Source organism: Lathamus discolor, chromosome 3 (genome assembly GCF_037157495.1).
Source record: "Lathamus discolor isolate bLatDis1 chromosome 3, bLatDis1.hap1, whole genome shotgun sequence".
NCBI lineage: Eukaryota > Metazoa > Chordata > Aves > Psittaciformes > Psittacidae > Lathamus > Lathamus discolor.
This window is the reverse complement of record NC_088886.1, coordinates 55994926-56012117: the sequence shown is the minus strand read 5'-3', so window position 1 is coordinate 56012117 and position 17192 is coordinate 55994926. Positions and strand designations below refer to the sequence as shown.

The following is a 17192-nucleotide window of genomic DNA, read 5'->3' as shown; positions in this document are numbered from 1 at the left end:
TAGCCATCTTGACAACATTTCTAAAGAATCTGTTAATTCCTAGAGAATGTACAAGTGCAGAGTATTTTATTTGGGATTCTGTTCATTTAATTCTTATTTCATTTCCAGAGGACACTGACTGCGAGCGGTAGCACAGCAAATTATTCTGACATGGTTTTACTAAAGTGAAAAATAACCCTCAGCAGCACTGAAGGGGTTTTGTATGGAACAGAGTTCCTGTTCTGCATGTGGCTGGGCATACAAACTCAAAGCGGACATACAGTGAGCCTCAGTAAGGAACGAGACACATCCTCCAATACCAAGCTGAAGTGTCCATGCATATTTGGTAGACTTAACAGTTCTGAAATGTTTGGGCTGCTAACCCTGTTTCTGGGCATTAAAACAGCTGGTTTGGGAGGTACTTCACTGAAGTCTCTCAGGTTTGTCCGAAGCAAAGTCTGCTCAAACTAACAGAACTGTTGATACTGTTATAAACACATAATATTGCAAAATGGTGAATCACTGTCAACTAATTCTGATGGTTCTAGGCAAATGTACTCTTACAACATAGGTTAATTCTTGTTTTGTTTCAAAATTGCGGCTGCTGTGAGGAACTGATGCTTGCTTAGGGCCTGTCTGTCCTGAGTGAAGACTGCTGGTTCAAGCTTTGTTGGAGTACAGTTGTAGCCAGCAGGTTTCTAATGCACAGCCCCTGACCCATAAGAACCTAGATTGCCCCTCCACTGAGAATTGTGCTAATGAAACAATTCTGTAATCAACTTCCTCGATACTCTGTATACTAATAGAGCAGGTTTTTGAAGTGATATTTTTAATCTGCTTGGCATAGTAGACATTCTGGTCTTGGGGAATTCTTACAACATCCTTTTTAACATGTACGTAGAGCTTGCATTTACCCGTTTCTTATTTGGACACCTCCTTATAGCGCTGCAGGAATCTTTAGATTGAGGAGCAGGATCTTATTTTTATACCCCTGAATATTTTTTGTTCTGTTGGTTTTCTTGTTGCTACCCAGCACAGGTTAGTAAAACTGGCAGTGCCTAGTACTTTTTCACCTATATTCTTGTCTTCCCTTAAACATACAAACACAACAATCTGACATGCTTGGAAGTTCTTTTAGGGGACTACAGAAGTGTGGCAGTCAGTTTCTTAACAAAGGTGGCTTTCTAAAATGACATAGTAGAGGTGGAACAGAATTACATCTCTTGTCTTCTGGACATCGGTGGTTGTCCTTTAAGACAGGAAATTGCTTAATAAAGGAAGTGTATCTTTGACAGGCTTAATGATTTGAAAAACAATGCTAAAGGAATAGCTTGCCAAACCTGACACTCTGTATTGCTTTCTGTTATGATATTTACTGCTGAATACTAGCTAGTTCCTGTTTGGTTGTGATGAACAACCAGGTAAAAATAAACACGTGCTCGTATAGTACTAACAGTTACGAATGGGACCCTGTAATTATCTCTGGCTGAGGTAACAGAATTTGAAACCAACGCACTGCGCCAGTTGAGTTAATACGAAAATACTTAATATCAAGTTGAAATTCTTCTGTTTTTCCTTAAAAAAGGCAAATATTTCTAATTCTGGTTTTAGTTTGTATAAAGGTTTTTACCAGCCAAGTATTCTTCTTCTGTAACTTGCCTGAAAAACCAGCATGTCTTCTGTGGGCTGCTGGAGAATAGCATTCTTTCTTTCCTGCAAACACAGGGTTTCCAGCTGAGTAGTTTTAGCTTTTTCTGTTTATTCTTCTAATAATTTATTGGTAGAGAACTTGAAATGTTACTTGACCAAAACAATGTCTCTTTGGTAAAACAAAGGGAGAAACATTACCGTGAAGGTGAACAGGGGATGAGTTATAATGGTTTCTTGGTTTCTTTGTCTGGTAAGTGAGGAGTTCAGTATTGTTTCACTGCTTTCCTGTGATAAATAGCATGTTACTCTGTTGATCATTTATTTAGCACAAAGATTTTAGTAAAAAACTTCAAATCATTAACTTTCGTTATTGATTGTGCAGCTAAAGTAATGAACAGAAAATGCACTGAACAAATTGTTCTGTCTTAACAGCTGTTCAATGCTGTGTTTTACCACCTTTTTCTCCAAGCCTTCGACAGCAGCCTAATTTAGTGTTGAGCTCTTCAGTCTTGTGGATAAAACACTTTTAATTACCGCCTTGTCAATGAGACTGCTTAAATTCCCTTTATGAGAAATGTTGCAAGCTCTGAAATTTCTCAAAAGAATTACGCTATTCAAATTGCAGGATTGTATTTTGGGACTAGAGCTTCATAATGTGGAGATCTGTAGGAACATGATAGTAGGTATTAACTGCAGAGTAGCCTACTGAGCTCAAGTTGCCTCCTTTCTGTTCTTTTTCAAATAACATGGTTTGGCTTAAAGCAGTACATGGAAAACTAATAACAGTTAACTTGGATCCTTCTAATATACTAAACAATTGCGTCAATGCAGTGAATATATTTTAAACCATCTTTATTGCAGAAAACTTTTTACAACGCTTTGAGAATTTCATTTTTTGAAGAGAGAACTGGATTATAGTTTTCTTTTGAATGATAGGTATGCCTGTGAAGCTTAGAACGTGTGTGCATTGCAATACGACGTTTACAAGTGCTGTTAGCCTGTCCAACCACTTACGCGCTTATGCACGAAAGAAGAGTGCTGGACTTTTGACTGGGACAGGTATGTTTTGTTACAGATGTAAAAGCAAGTCTGTCTATGCTACATTTTCCTCATCAGACTGGACAAAAGCATATGTTAATTCAGAATTATTTTGAAGCTTCTACTGGTAAACAGTTGATTTGCCATAAAACTTCAGCAACTTGTAAGCAAAGGTATGTTGCTGTTGTCCACTCTCATGCCTGATTTTCATTCTTATTCATTTATTTTGGATCCAACACTTAAGGTATGTAAGCAAAACTGAGAGATGGTTGCTTAAATTCATTCTCCTACAATATCACAACTTCCAAACCAGCCTTCTAATGAAGTGTTTAAAAGTACCTCACTGATGAGAGGGGGGAAATAAAAACCAACCCCACAACAAACCAACAAGTAATTTTTACAATCTAGCACATGAAATTACTAAAAGTACTGTTGTTCAGATAGGAAAAGCAAGTAATTTTACAGTTTGTGTATTTCTGGCAACATACTGTATGCAGCTGGTTTCATTTCTTGTTTGGCTCACAACCCCAGAATTACCTGGTCTGACGTGGAGTGAGTGCAGTGCAGCATTTGGCACTGCAATTAATGGTTTTTATTAAAAACCACTTCACTTTGAAATTCCTTGAATACTGCATATTTTGCCTGATTTCCAGAGGCCTGCAGTTTGGTTGGCTATATAGGCAGTTTCTGAGTTCAGTTGGATTATTGCTCAGATTAGTGAGACTTTGTATGATCTATAGCAAATTGTGGAGCAGAGGTGGAATATAGAGAGGAAGTCTTGGAAAGACTTGGAAAGAAATAAGGGCTATTCAGTAATTAAGAAGGGCAACCATCAGTTTTCTGTGTCAACAAGCGCAGATTTTAACTGCAGATGTAATTTATTATGCTAGGAATGACAAACTGAGTTTGGGGCTTTCTTTGCAGAAGGGTAAAAGAAATACTTCTACAGGCAGGGCCTGTGGCTGCCAGCTCTTATGTTACATTGAATTAATGATATAACATAATAGATTTAGAAGGAAGTCAGCAGATGCAGTAATACCCTATACGTAGGAGTATATGCCTTTAGTTAGTGAGTCTGAAAGGTTTCATACTTAGTCAGTAGAAAGATGATGATAGTGGACATCATTTACCACTGCTGTGATTTGATGTTAGCTGTGTGGTAAGTTACTTTGCTTATATACCTACTGGTGACTTACTTTCCAATAGCTGTATATTTAAATTGCATGTTGAGATCTCCAGTGGAGGACACACTGTGGCACACAGGATAGTACACAGAAATTGGATCCTGGGCAAGCTCCTTGTAACTCAGCTTCCCTTCTGCTGAATGGGAAAAGTGAAGGAAGCTCGTTCAGGTGCTTTCAGGGATATTTGTTTTATTTAAGAAATGTATTTTTCTAGCGAAATAGTAGCATACTCATTGGAGCAGTGGCCACTTTCTTTAAAAGAACTAAGAGAAAAGTCCTGAAGCTTGTATCATTGGACCTAGAAGTTTGTTTAAAATTAGGTTAGAAGCAAAATGAGGTTAGAAACAAAGCTGAAAAAGAGAAAAGAAAAAAAAAAGGTTAGAAACAAGACTTTAAAACAACCCAAATCTTTTGATTGCAGAAGCTGGAGCTGATAAATAAATTTGAAGATAAATAGGCTGTACCATGTGGTTAAAGGCCTGTCACTGAAGCCAGTGACTTAGGCTTAAGTTCTAGCAATAACTTCATGCAACCAATGTTAACTTAGTCATTACTATTAAAACTGCTATAACTCTGCAAAGTTTGTAAGCTTTGCTTGTTGTCTTTTCATTTGAGCAAGCTCAATGCATAGCTCATAGACCAGAAAAATAAGCTTTTAAGAAGTGGTTTTATTTGATATTCCACTTTATATTATAAACTTTAGTGAAGATAAATGTTTTAATGCAGCATTTCACTAGCACACACTACTTTTAAACTTTGCTATGAGTGTTGCTCTTGGGGAATCTCAGGGGTTTTTTTATTAAAAGATGGTTGCAGTTGAGAACAAGATGTCTTTGGTTTGGCTTCAGCCTGGAACCTGTATGGAGGCAACGAGGATATGTTCATACAGAAGGTTCCTTCTTCTGCTTTCACAAAGCCTTTGTTACATCTTCTAAAGTAAATGTAACTACCAAAAAGAGAAATCATGTTGCTTGAATACTTATCTCAGTTTCTTGCTGTAGGTCAGTAATTGTGTGTAAACATGGAGTTTTGTTAACTGGTAGTTGTTATGGAAGCTGTCTAGGCATTAGTGTTTAGTAACAAGTGCAGTGATCTCTGCATATCACCAAAGGGAGACCTTTCCCAGCACTACATTAGCTAACGTGACTAGTCTGCTCAGTTTTGCAGTTTGTCTGCATGTGGTTTTGATGTTGACTATTACATTGCTTTCCTAGCAGATCCCCTGCTTCTTCAGAGTCAATAATTGGATCACATTTAGTTTGTTGAGGGGGGTGGGGGGTGTTTTTATTCCAAATACAACTTGACAGTTTTAGCAATATAATACACATAGTTAAGCGTAATGGGAGATCTTAAGAATGGACTCAAGAAAAACATCCTAGATGTGCAACTTTATAGGCTGTTGGTGTTTCCTACATTAGTGTTTATTAAACTTAATTTGTGCCTGTAGTTACGTGGTATGGATCCACTGTATAGCAAATCCTTGTCTAGGTCCATTTGGATAGTTACTTTTGTATCTGCCTGCATCATGGCCTTCAGATGTCTGAGTGGAACATGAATTTGTTGTTGTTGTTATGCGGTCTGATTTTGAACAACATAATTATTTAATCGCTCATCTTTAGTAGATGACAATCTTGTATACCCATTTCAGTTACGAGCAACACATCAGTGTTTCTCAGAGGATGTGGCAGACTTGCCTCTTTCTTCTGATTAGAGCACTGGGCAGACTTATGCAAGATTTTCACAGTGCATCTTGCTCTTCTTGGTACAGTTGTATATCCAGGCTTCCTTTTCTTCTTTCTAGGCCTCTGTGGTCCCTCCTCCTCCTCCTCCCTTGAGTCTTTTGATACTCTCTTGCACCCTGGCTTTTTACATCTTCTCTTTGCTGGCTATTTTCACATTCTTAAGTCTCTTCTTTCCAGCTGTCATCTTCTGGGTATCACCATTCTTTTCCTTCAGTCTTTGCTTCTGTAGATGGGGACTGCTTTTCCAGAAGTTTGGGGGAAAACAATAGAATACAGAGCAAGGGGTTTGGCCTTTGAGCCAATAGTATGACTGAAGTAGCAGTTCATGCAGCCATTGTGCTTCCAGATAATTTCTAATACTGCTTTGTCAGAATTGTAGCTTTGGGAAGTTGACTGTAGAAGCATATGCAGCTACAGCAGAGATCTGAGATCCACTGGCTTTGCATGTCTGTATTCTGTGCTGCTACACTTAAAATTGATCAACTAGCACAATAAGCTGATTTTTAGTACCCCATAAAATCCTTCAGGTAGTAAATCACTGGAGGGGATTTTCAGATACATTTTACTGTGCAGTATTGATGAGAATAGATTGCAAGTGATTGAATCTGATAATTCATTATTCCTTTACTTTTTAATTGGCAATGTTTTTAAATGGTTAATTGATCCATTTATGTGTGCAGTTGTTCTGCTTGTGTTAGCTTAAATATGCTGTGGCAAAAGTAATGAAGTCTGGATAAAGACCCAGCTTCAGTCTTCCTGGAATGAGAAATGTTCCGTGTTGGGGTACATAAAGTGGAGCATGATTCTGTGCAATTCAGCATAGATGACCTTTAATTGTGAACTACAGGCCAAATGTTATGAAATGAGGGACCCATAATTGTGACTTTCCTAGTTCATGCTGTCTTAGGCATGCTCATTTAAGCCCCCCGTCTCCATCTGCTTATAGTCTTTATTGGTAAGCAGTCACAGAGTTAAAGAAGGGGTTTATGTGCAACCTTTTTACTTAGCATGTGTTTCTTGGAAGAGGTTTGATGAAGTGGTGTAATTGGTTGTTTACAAAAAGTTTTTGGAATAGCAACTAGGAAACACTGGGCAACCACGCTTGAAGGAAGGAGGCTTCTTCCAAAAAGAAGCCTTTATGGAGAATGAGGATAGTTTGGGAGCTCTGATAGCCACAAAGTAGGCATTAATGGTAGGTTGTTCCTGTGTCTCTGGCAATTTGCTGCAATTTCCCTGCCGCTTACTAGAACTGAATATCCTTGGGCTCTTCCTGAAAGTGATAAAAATACATTTTCTGAGGAGGTCATGCCTTGTTACAGTAAAGGATTGGAAGAACAGTAACTTTTTGGTCAGAACATGGCTTTCTTACAGGTGAGGCAATAGCGTGACGTACTTGATGCTTGCTCTTAAGCGTCGTTATCAGCAGAATACTTAAATGTGTGCATGCGACTTCAACTTGTTACTCACTGGATAGACAGTGGATGTATGTGACAGTTACCGGTGCACGTCTCTGATGTCGGAATTACGTTTTTCAGTCAGCTTTACCCAGCTGTTACTCTTTCTCCACTTAATTTTCTGCTTCATGGGAGTAACTTCAAAACGTACTTGTGCTGCTTCGTGCCCACTAAGTGAAGGAATACGTTCACTAGATATAAAAGAAAAAGGGAACAAAAAATAATCTTGCTGAACACAGGTTTAGTATGCTTGCTGTCTTTCGGTAACAGCTTCTTGCTCAGGCAAAAATCTGCTTACAGTCTTAGGGAAGTTACTGGGAGAGTGCATTGAGTGATCTGAATGTTTTTTTTTCTGGATGTCTTTCATGGTGATATTTTATGACCTTTGTTTTGTGATTGCTTTATCTGGAGATTCTGTCCTAAATGGCTCAGAGAAGATGCCCATTCTTTTGTTTTCCTTGTTTTCTCATTCTTGGAAAAGGTACCTTTCAAGGAAGTAGAAAATACCTCTCAAACATTATGGCAGTTCTGTTTATGTTACTGTCTGTTTGCTTGCACAGTACCTTATAGGGGTTTTTTTCTTAGAATATTACACACATACAAAGCCATTAGGTTTCAGGAACTCTGTTGCAGAAGACCTATTCAGGTTTAGCAAGAAAGTGAAAGCTCTGTGAAATGCTTGGGATGTATGTGAGCAGAATCTAATTTCTTGATGGGAATTAATTTCTTACGTTTGCTAATGTGAAGGAAATAAGCTAGTTCTTGTTTCAAATGCATGGAAGCTGCTCTAGAAGGAACCTGCTGTCTACTGCCTTTTTTTTTTTTACTCATATCAACTGACATCAACTAGCATCAGGCGCAACTCATGGATGTGTTTGCATTCAGATACTGACTTCTGTTCCCTCCTTCCCACAATGTTCTGCAAAATGAGCAATAATGGGAAAGCTTTTGCCATAATAACTGCTTCAGACACCTTGTCCCTTCTGCAAGTATTTCCCTTCAGAGAATGGGTATCTGGGTTTCAGTATTTTATGTGCTTACATGTCTGGTAGTGGTATTACGGATGTTGTGGTATGTATTTATACTACTTGGTAGTTCCTACAGCCTGAAAGTTAGTTGGATTTTTTTCTTCCTAATTATATGAAGAATAAGCTTTTGATGAGACCATAAAACATTAAGAACCTATTGCTTGTTCGCTTTTCCAGAAGTTATCTTGGCCATTTCTATTTCTCTCTCTCCCCCACCACCTCAGGTTACTGCCTTTATATCCAGACTGCTTTCATTGTTGCTATCAGAAAATATGCCGTTGAGCCTCATCTTCCTAATGATGGCTTGACCCAGGCTCTGAAGGAAGTCTCTTCAGGTTGATATCTGCTTTCTACTTGTTTGATTAGTTGTCTGGTACCTTCAAACCTCAAAAATTCATTCTAAGTTTTCTAGATAATATAGACATCTTCAGATCTGGGGATGGAACTGGGAAATACTGGGTATACCTACAAGTTAACAGTTTGGCTACAGGGTAAAAGCTTGAGGGGTGTTCATTTGGAGGACATAACAAATGCAGGATGTGTGTTCTTTAAATCAGCATGTTTTGCCTCACCAGATGATGTCTTACGCTTCAGAATACTGAGATTTATTCTTCTGTTTTGTATTACAGGGGTCAAAACTTAGACAAGTGTAACAATTACTTTGTTTTTCTTTTACTGTTAAGATGCTCTAGTAGCATAGCATTTTGCCTTTGTGGTATCAAGAATACCTCTTGTCACTGTCTTTCGGGTTTCTCTGGAGTTTTAGTGTCAGTGTCTTAAAGTAGAGCTAGATTTACTTCTCAGTTCAAGCAGTCCCAAACATCTTGATTTTTTCTTGAGATTTATCAGCTGTTTTCATCATAACAATACTAACTCAGTTTAATTCCCTCATCCCCTAACTTTGGCTGCTGCTTAAAGTCAAACTTCAGGTTTTGTTAACAGATTTCCTTCGCATCTGTTTATGGGAGGTACAGACCTCAATGCTGACTGAGCACAGTTGGCTATGTGTTTCCTGTTCACACACATTAATTTCATACATAGTTTCAGATGCTTAGACTGAATTTCAGAAGTGGCTTTGCCATCCCTGTTGATTGTCCCACTGTGAAGGACTAACACATGATTCTTACAAGATGCATTAGAATTCAGACAGGAGTGAGGGAAGCTTCATTTGAAACTTAAAATGACAAACTTTTGCTTTATGTTGAAAACAAATAGCAGGTGGTTTATTCAAACTAGAAATTCTTGATTGTATTAGCTGAAAGCTACAACTTTATGAAGTTGTAGCCTGGTTGAAAATGAGTGGTCTTACAATGGTCCTTGAAACACAAAACAAGTTCCAAGATTTTGACAGCATTTTATGCATGAAGGAGAATTTCCAGTGGTGCTTTGCGGCTGTTGCATTCTCTAATAGGTTAGTAGGTGCTTGCTGATACTAAAACAGCAGTTTAATGCCAAATGTCAAATTATCTAGTCTTCTAAAGGGCAAGCACTGTGCTAAGCTAAAAAAGCTTCACGTGTTTTGCCAGTAAATTTCCTAGAGCACACTGTAATTGTTTTCAATTTACATTATAATTAAATGTAGAATAACAAGGAGGTAAATGTCTTTTCACTACTGCTATAGGGGATGCTTACTAAATATCTCTGTTTGGTTAACACTTATTGAAGTATCACTTTCACATATGGAAATTTCTCTTCCTAGCTTTAGACTGTAAGCAAAAGAAGTCAAGATCAAGATCTGGAAGCAAGAAAAAAATGCTGCCATTACCTCATAGTGCTGATGAAGTTTACATACTCAGATGCAGGTACATAGGATTATTTTATTGAATTAATAAAATAATCTTTAGAGCTCACTAAGTTTAGTCATAAGAAAATTTAAGATTATATCCTGTAAATGTGTTTGTATTAAATTGAATAATAAGGGAGGGGGAAACGGTAGCATATTTTAATTAACTTGAGCGAGAGGACTTGAATCAATCATATTCAGGCATTAGGTTGCCAACTGTTTCTCTAGCTAAAATCTTATAGGTCATGTCTGAGTAATATTCAGTCCTTCAAAAGAAACCTTATGTAAGGACAGACTGTTATTGCTAGTGTTAAAAATGTGAGAGTGTAAGCTGTATAAACTGCAGGGGTTTGTGCTCAAAGTTACTATAAATGAACTCAATTACTAACGTTTTCAGCTAAAATACATAGAAACAAGCTTCAAGAAAATTAAGATTTTCCGTGTAATGTCTTGTCTTTATAGTTTTTCAGTAGAGCTAGATATATCTTGATGGAATAATTTTAATGTCTGCATAGGTTTTGTGGTCTGGTCTTTCGAGGACCTTTGTCTGTTCAAGAAGACTGGATAAAGCACTTGCAGCGACACATTGTCAACGCAAATCTTCCACGGACTGGAGCTGGCATGGTTGAAGTCACATCACTACTTAAAAAGCCTGCTTCAATTACTGAAACTTCGTTTTCTTTACTGATGGCAGAAGCAGCATCATAGAGCAAGGAAACATTTTAAATTTTAATTGGATGTAAATTTGAAATACTTTGTCATTTTTTAAAATAAATTGCTACACTAAATTATGTTTATAAATGCTAAAGACAGAAAAATAGAGGAAGTGGATTACAGTAACATCAAAAGAAATTGAATACTTAACAGTTACAGTAAGTAGTCTTTATATTTTATATAGGGTGGAAGATGTGTTTTTAAGGTTTATTATGTTTTTGTCAGTTACTGTGTTCACTATCAATACAAGACCATTACATGTATGACAGCCATTTTTAAATTGTTGCACATGGGTACTTAAAAGACAGATTTTAATAAAACAAAGAATCCATGTTCTCTTCAGTGTTACCCAAATCAAGGCTCTGTTTATTCCAAAAAAGAATTACATAGTAAAATAAGATATTATTATATTTTGTTTGTATGTATGTAGTGTTTTGTATAATACCAAGAACTGCTAATACAATTTACTCAACTTAGGGCATTAAATATCATGTACTTCATAGTTCAAGAGACTGTTTCATTCAAATAGGGCAGTTAGTACTATTCTATCTAGGTGTGTAAGTGTTTTTTTTAAATCACATGAGGCTTTTTGTACTAAAAAAGTGGAGGGAAACTTGTTTAAACAAATTTCTAAGAGAAATATGTACATAATACTGGAAATTTGTGGTAAGGAAATATTCTTTACTTCAGTTGCATTTCTCACTGACAATAAAGTGGTGCATCCATGCTACCTCCTACTTGTCAACAAAGATGGTATTTACCCTTATGTTTTTGTAACATAGTAGATTCAATCCAACTTTCTTTATTACAACGCTTTTTTTTTTTTTAACAAGTTTGTTTCTTTATGACGATTTACTTAAAAGTCTGACTCGCTTACAGAAGTTTGCCTCTCTACTATTTTATTTAACACTGTAGAAATGTACTAATAAGCATTGCTCACTACACGGTTAGAGTAGACTTTTCATTTATAATTCTGTTTAAAAGATTGATCATTTTAGAGAATTCGAACACAGGTTGAAATGTTTCTACATATGAAGAGAATGTTTACAACTTAAAATTTAGAGCTTGTTTTGGATGTGATTATATGTATGAAAACTGTAACACTATGCTCATGCTAAGGACCTACTTACAGAATTACTGAAATAAATGTGCCGTGAGGATGGAAATATGGTGCAGGTGTCTTGGTCATGATAAATTGTGTTTGTTCATTTAAACTGTCTTCAGAACATGATTTTTGTTCAAATTAGATTCCTCTACAAATCAATTTTGTATGCAAGTAACATTTCATTTTACTCATATAGGGTAACAGATACTGTAGTTAAGCCAAGGATATGCATTGATATTTTCTTTATATGTAAATAAAGCTAAAAGCAGTTAAAACAAGAAGAGGAGTATTTTGGTAGAGTATATACATACCTCACTGCCAGTGAAATTGCTTTCCTATGGTATATCTCCTTACCAGAAAAATCTCTAAATAAAAAGGTTTAAAGAAAATCTAAATGTCTATAATGTGAAGCATTTATTTGCATTGTGTGAATTAAGTTTGTGAAATTGATTTGTCTTGCTTGAGATTAGAATCTTCTCATGATCTTAAGTGAAAGTACATTTACTTGCAATAAACTGACTTGTTCACAGACGCATTACATTGGATTGGTGGAAAATGTGAAGGGAAATGTCTGTCTTCCTGTATGTGCACAGCTCAGAGTTAACAGACGAGGCTTGTGAATGTTCTGGTGAAATAGATGGGCTGAAACTGCTCAGCTGTGCAGGACAGGGTCTTGAGACAAAGCCATCCGAGCTCTGTCAAGGCTTTCATTAAATCAGTGCTGTCAGATGTTTTACTGTAGAAGTTGCTACAGATAATTTTAGCTTTATTGTCAAAATTAATTCCCTTTTTTTTAGCTGGAAGATCTGTATCAGTACTGGAGAAAAAACTAGAGTTTTTAGGAAAGGTAACTGGGATGTTGAAGTGTGTTGCAGACAGATTATGTGTATGCAGACTAACACAAGTTTAAAATCAGTGGGTGATTGTGGGATTCTTTTATACACAGTGAAAATGGAAGTTTGTGACAGCAGTGTGTGGAAACAGGATAGAGGGAAGTGATCAAATCACCTTGAATGTTTATAATGCTTTAATAGAGTGCTTGTTTACCTTCTCACCAAAAAAGGTGCTTGTGAGAGCACCATATTTTGTGGCTATTTAACAGATAAATCAATTAAGTGCAAATGATATTTATCTAGTATTGTTAAGAATGCTTGTAAGGTGAAGCCATACCATGCGGAATTTCGCGTTAGCAAATATCTCCATTAGGTTCATAATGATAAAAACCCTAGTTAATTCTGAATTACTTAATTCATTAAATCCCAATAGTGAGCTGGTTTGTGTAACACTAAAATGCAAGGTTGTGTCTGAAGAGCAGGGAGCTTTAGGGCTGATTAGTTTCCAAATGAGATTCATTTGATGAGGAGCAGAAGTTTTCAGTGGCGGGTTTGCATCAGATCCTTGACAATCTAATTTGAAATAGATACAGAAGTTCTAGAACTCTTCTGATTATTAAATTAATTGCATATATGGTTGATGTGGACTGAATGGTTTTTAAAAACTACTGGTAATTGAGTTACCTGTGAGCTTTCTTTAGCCTCTAGTCCTCTGTGGAGCTATTTTCTTGTTTTCTGGTGTTTGGAAATACAGATCTTCTGTCACTACTTACAAGGAGGGAAAAAAAAGTCCCCCTTTCCAGAGTTACAGACATTCTAAATAATCTGTTAGAAGCCAGTTAATTAAATCAGTTGCTTTATGGTACAAATCTCATGTTTTGAGAAGCGTGGCTTGAGAGGCTTTGTGGCAGTCTGTGCCGCAGGACTGGACTGACAGAATTGCACATACAGACACGAGTGTTGGTCTGTTCCCATTAGGTAGGTCGCTTTGGGATGAAGGCTGCAGTGGTGTAGCAGTTTTTGGTAGTGTGTTTAGGCTGTGTGTGTGGAAACTTGGAGATGGAGGCAAGTGCTCAACAAATGTTGGTTCACAAAGATCCGTGGGCACTTAACTGCTATTTGCCATGTACTGCTTCCTGTGCACTCTGAACTATATTAAGTCGGCCACTCCCACAGGTTGAGGCAGTCCAGCTCAGCCCATAGATCCAACTTTTGCATTCCCAGGGCTCATCTCCAGCCCTGGTGCCAGAAGTGAGCTGCTGATTCTTCTCTATGGGAGGAAAAGCACAGAGCAGACAATAGCCATTGGGGAGGGAGAGCAAGCATGTAACGTGCCGCAGGTGGGGATTGTAACAGCTGGGGCTTATGTCCTTGGGCGGACTTTCCGTGTTTGAGCTATGTGTCTGTTGAAGGTCCTGCCTTTTCAGCCACGTTCAGGGAAATCACCAAGGTCTCTGAGGTAAGTGGATCCCAGGAGGAATGTGAGTCATGAGTTGGGGCTCAGAGAAGTGCATCCATCCTGAGTTTGAAAAGGTCAGCATCATGGGACTGAGAAGGGGAGATCTTTTCCTGCAGAGCTGGTTTAACTCCAATGCTTTTTTGGGCCAGTTGTGGTTCTGGATTTCCTGTGTATCATTAGAGCTTTAAAGAGGGGTTTCTCATTAAATCTTCTATCTGACTCTGAAAACAAATGTGGGGTAAACAAACAGCAAGTATCAAGTGCTTTCTTTTAACTAAGTGGTAAGGGCTGCGTGCAAAGGCTGTTTAGTTGAGCACTATGGTTAACAGACTTTTCCACTTTTTGTCACAGTAGTTAATGCCCTGGGTACTTAAACACCAGTTGGATATTTAAAATAAAATTGGTTTATATAGTTTTGACTTTGTTTTTTAAATCCTTTTAGGATGGTAATTCCTTAAAAAAGCTGCCTGCATTATGATTTCGGATATTTCAATCCACCGTGCTTTGTAGGTGCTGTTGCCTGATCCATGGGTAGCAATTTTGGTGTAATGGAAACGTGGCCATAGTGCCAGGTCTGTAATCTCTTGCAATAAAATGTTCCTTTTTAACACTGCAGGCTGCTTGGTGTTCTTCCTGTTCGGAGCTGAGCTGCACAGCACACCTGGCTTAACCTGGGGACTTCCATCCTAACCTGAATAGTTGCATGGTGAGGCGAAGAGGACAGGTCTGTTGGCTGTAGCCTTCTGAGAAGTCAGAGGTGAGGCAGAGAGAGGCTATTTACATTGCAGTATTGGGGAACAGAGTGAGGTTTGGGGAGGGAGGCTATTGCCCAAGACAGGAGCCCAAATCGGATGCCAAATCACAAATTACAAAGGTCTCATCTGCACTTACCCTCCCACTTCTCACACTGCACAATCTAGTTTTTTCACCTTCTTTCCCAATTAGAAGCAGTTCGTCCTACAGTGCTAGCTGCACAGTGCCTTCCATGTGCTCCTGGACCCAGAGTACTTGGAAAAAACCAACCTACCTGGTGCTCTGCACCATCTCCTGCTACAGCATGAAAGAAGTCATTGCCATACCACTATGGTATGGCACACACAGAGAACATAAATGCAGGGGTTGGTCAAATTTGGCATGAAAGAATGTTGGTGGGTTTGTTTACTTGTTTAAACAGGGGCTGGAGTGGGGGTTCCCTCCACACTGTCTTGATAGGGTTGATACACTGGCACTGCTTATTCTTATTCTAGTTGCTGATGAACTTGTATTGAACAAAGCAAAGCAGGAAATCCCTGTAACTTTAGTGCCCTGGTCCCCTATTAGTGGTGGAATCACCATCCCTGGGAGTGTTCAAAACCTGTGTTGATGAGGCCCCTAGTGACATGGTTTAGTGGTGGTCTTGGCAGTGCTGGGGTAATGGTTGGACTTGATGATCTTAAAGGTCTTTTCCAACCTGCTCGATTGTATTATTCTATGATTAAAATTTTAATACAGGTCAGCTAACAGCCTTTTATAAAACTTGTTAGTAAAATTTAAGTGTACCAAGTAGAAGAACCTTGTGGTCCAAGTCGCTGGCGCCTGACTGCGCCCAAGCACAGGCAGCCCCAGCCTGCCAGAACGGAGGTGGAGGGGCCTGTATTGCTGGTTATGAAGATGGTTTGCACATGTTACCTGAAGGTTGACATGCTGCTATTTTGGCTAGAAATAAATGGAGTAAATGCATCCCTGTAGGGATGCTTGTCTCTAGGAGGAGGCAAAGTTTGTTATAAAAGCCCTGAAAGACATTTCTTGTGCAGGCCCTGCACACTGTTTTTACTGCAATTAAAACTCAAGCAAGTAGCATCCATGGTAAATGTGAGCCCAGAGACCTCATGATTACAAGTCTTACTGTCCAGTGGGGGAACAGAGGGAGCCCTGGAGCCTTCTCACAGCTTCCAAAGTGCTTGTACTGTACATGTTGTATAAACTGCAGCACTGTTGGGCTTTCTGTCCTATATCTTCACTTAAAAGTACACTTTTAACTCATAAGATCTGAGGGATGAACAAGAGATGATTTCAGGGTTGGAACTAGATGACCTTAAGGTAATTTCCAACCCTGTGATTCTATAATCCCTCTGCTTTTGTGTCAGAGACCTGCAACACGAACTGTGCTTACATGACATATGTATGGTGAGTATTCCTAAATATGTATACCACTTCTTAAACAGCTTATTATGGGAAACTGGAAACTTCACAGTTAAACATCTGTTTGTGTATCTTTAAGCCATCAGCAGCTGTGAATCATGTTTGTAGCTCTCTGTGAAACTCCTCCAATCCATCCTCGCTGCTGCAGCAACTAATGCTGAAGCTCTGCATCCCACTGTGCTCTTTGAAACAGCTTCAGAACAGAAGTGACTTGATGAAGCAGCAAGCAAGTCAACACCATTAACCTGTGTTTTAACCAAATAAGGAATTCCATGTCATCCAGGTACAAGTCCTGCTGACAAGAAATTATACTTTTATCTGTCTCTTGTCTGAATAAAACAATGGTGTGAAAGTAGGAGAAAGAAAAGAGCCTAATTTGGATAAAGCAGCAGGGAAAAAATGTGGGGTTTTTTAAACAAATGAACAAAAACCCCATAGGTTGGAACAGAAACTGCAAACTGGAGAAGACAGTATAAGCTTGAGGTTGGCAGTTGTTTTGGAGGCACACTGCATTTGCTGTGCCTCCAAATCTTCAGGGGTGCGTTTGGGTTCCTGGCACAGGGGAGGTTAGGGCGAATACTATACTTGGCTGAGCAGCCAAGGAATAACCCCAAACTGTTAAAGAAATGGGTAGTGACAGGGAAAAGAGGTTTTAAATCCCATTTCTTGTGTTGAAAGTCAAGTGTACCATTCCCTTTGATATCTGGAGTACATTTACTGGTGCTTTTTAAGTGCTACGTACAAATTCATAGGCATTTGGTCCAATCATGAAGGAACTTTAGCTGCTTTTCCCACATGTGGCCTCAGTCACAAACTTGATGCTGATACCTGAATATTGTGGGTCCTGTTCATGCAGGAATTACCATTCACTGCCTCCAAAAATATCGCTTCACTATTTTTCATCCATCATTTGATAACATCCTCTTCTTATTGAAATAACCTCCAGTACTAAGCTCAGTGTTCTCTGGCTGCAGCTGACCATGAGTGCTAATGAATGACTAAAGACCTTGACCCAGAATGTGAGTGTTCTTCCAGGATCCCA

General features: G+C 38.4%; 1 protein-coding gene across 15 annotated transcripts in view; it reads left to right on the top strand.

Annotated features, from left to right (window-relative positions):
• The window catches only part of ZNF644 (zinc finger protein 644), an 82079-nt gene extending 67497 nt beyond the window's left edge, over window positions 1-14582 (top strand). For 14 of the 15 annotated variants that reach the window (XM_065675347.1, XM_065675355.1, XM_065675352.1 and 11 more), the window contains 3 exons: window positions 2566-2688; window positions 9775-9877; window positions 10374-14582. In XM_065675347.1, the coding sequence (XP_065531419.1) occupies window positions 2566-2688; window positions 9775-9877; window positions 10374-10566 (419 nt within the window). In that variant the 3' untranslated portion in view covers window positions 10567-14582. The remainder of the gene's footprint in view (window positions 1-2565; window positions 2689-9774; window positions 9878-10373) is intronic. The other variant, XM_065675362.1, reaches the window with a different exon arrangement.
• Window positions 14583-17192: the final 2610 nt, after the last annotated feature.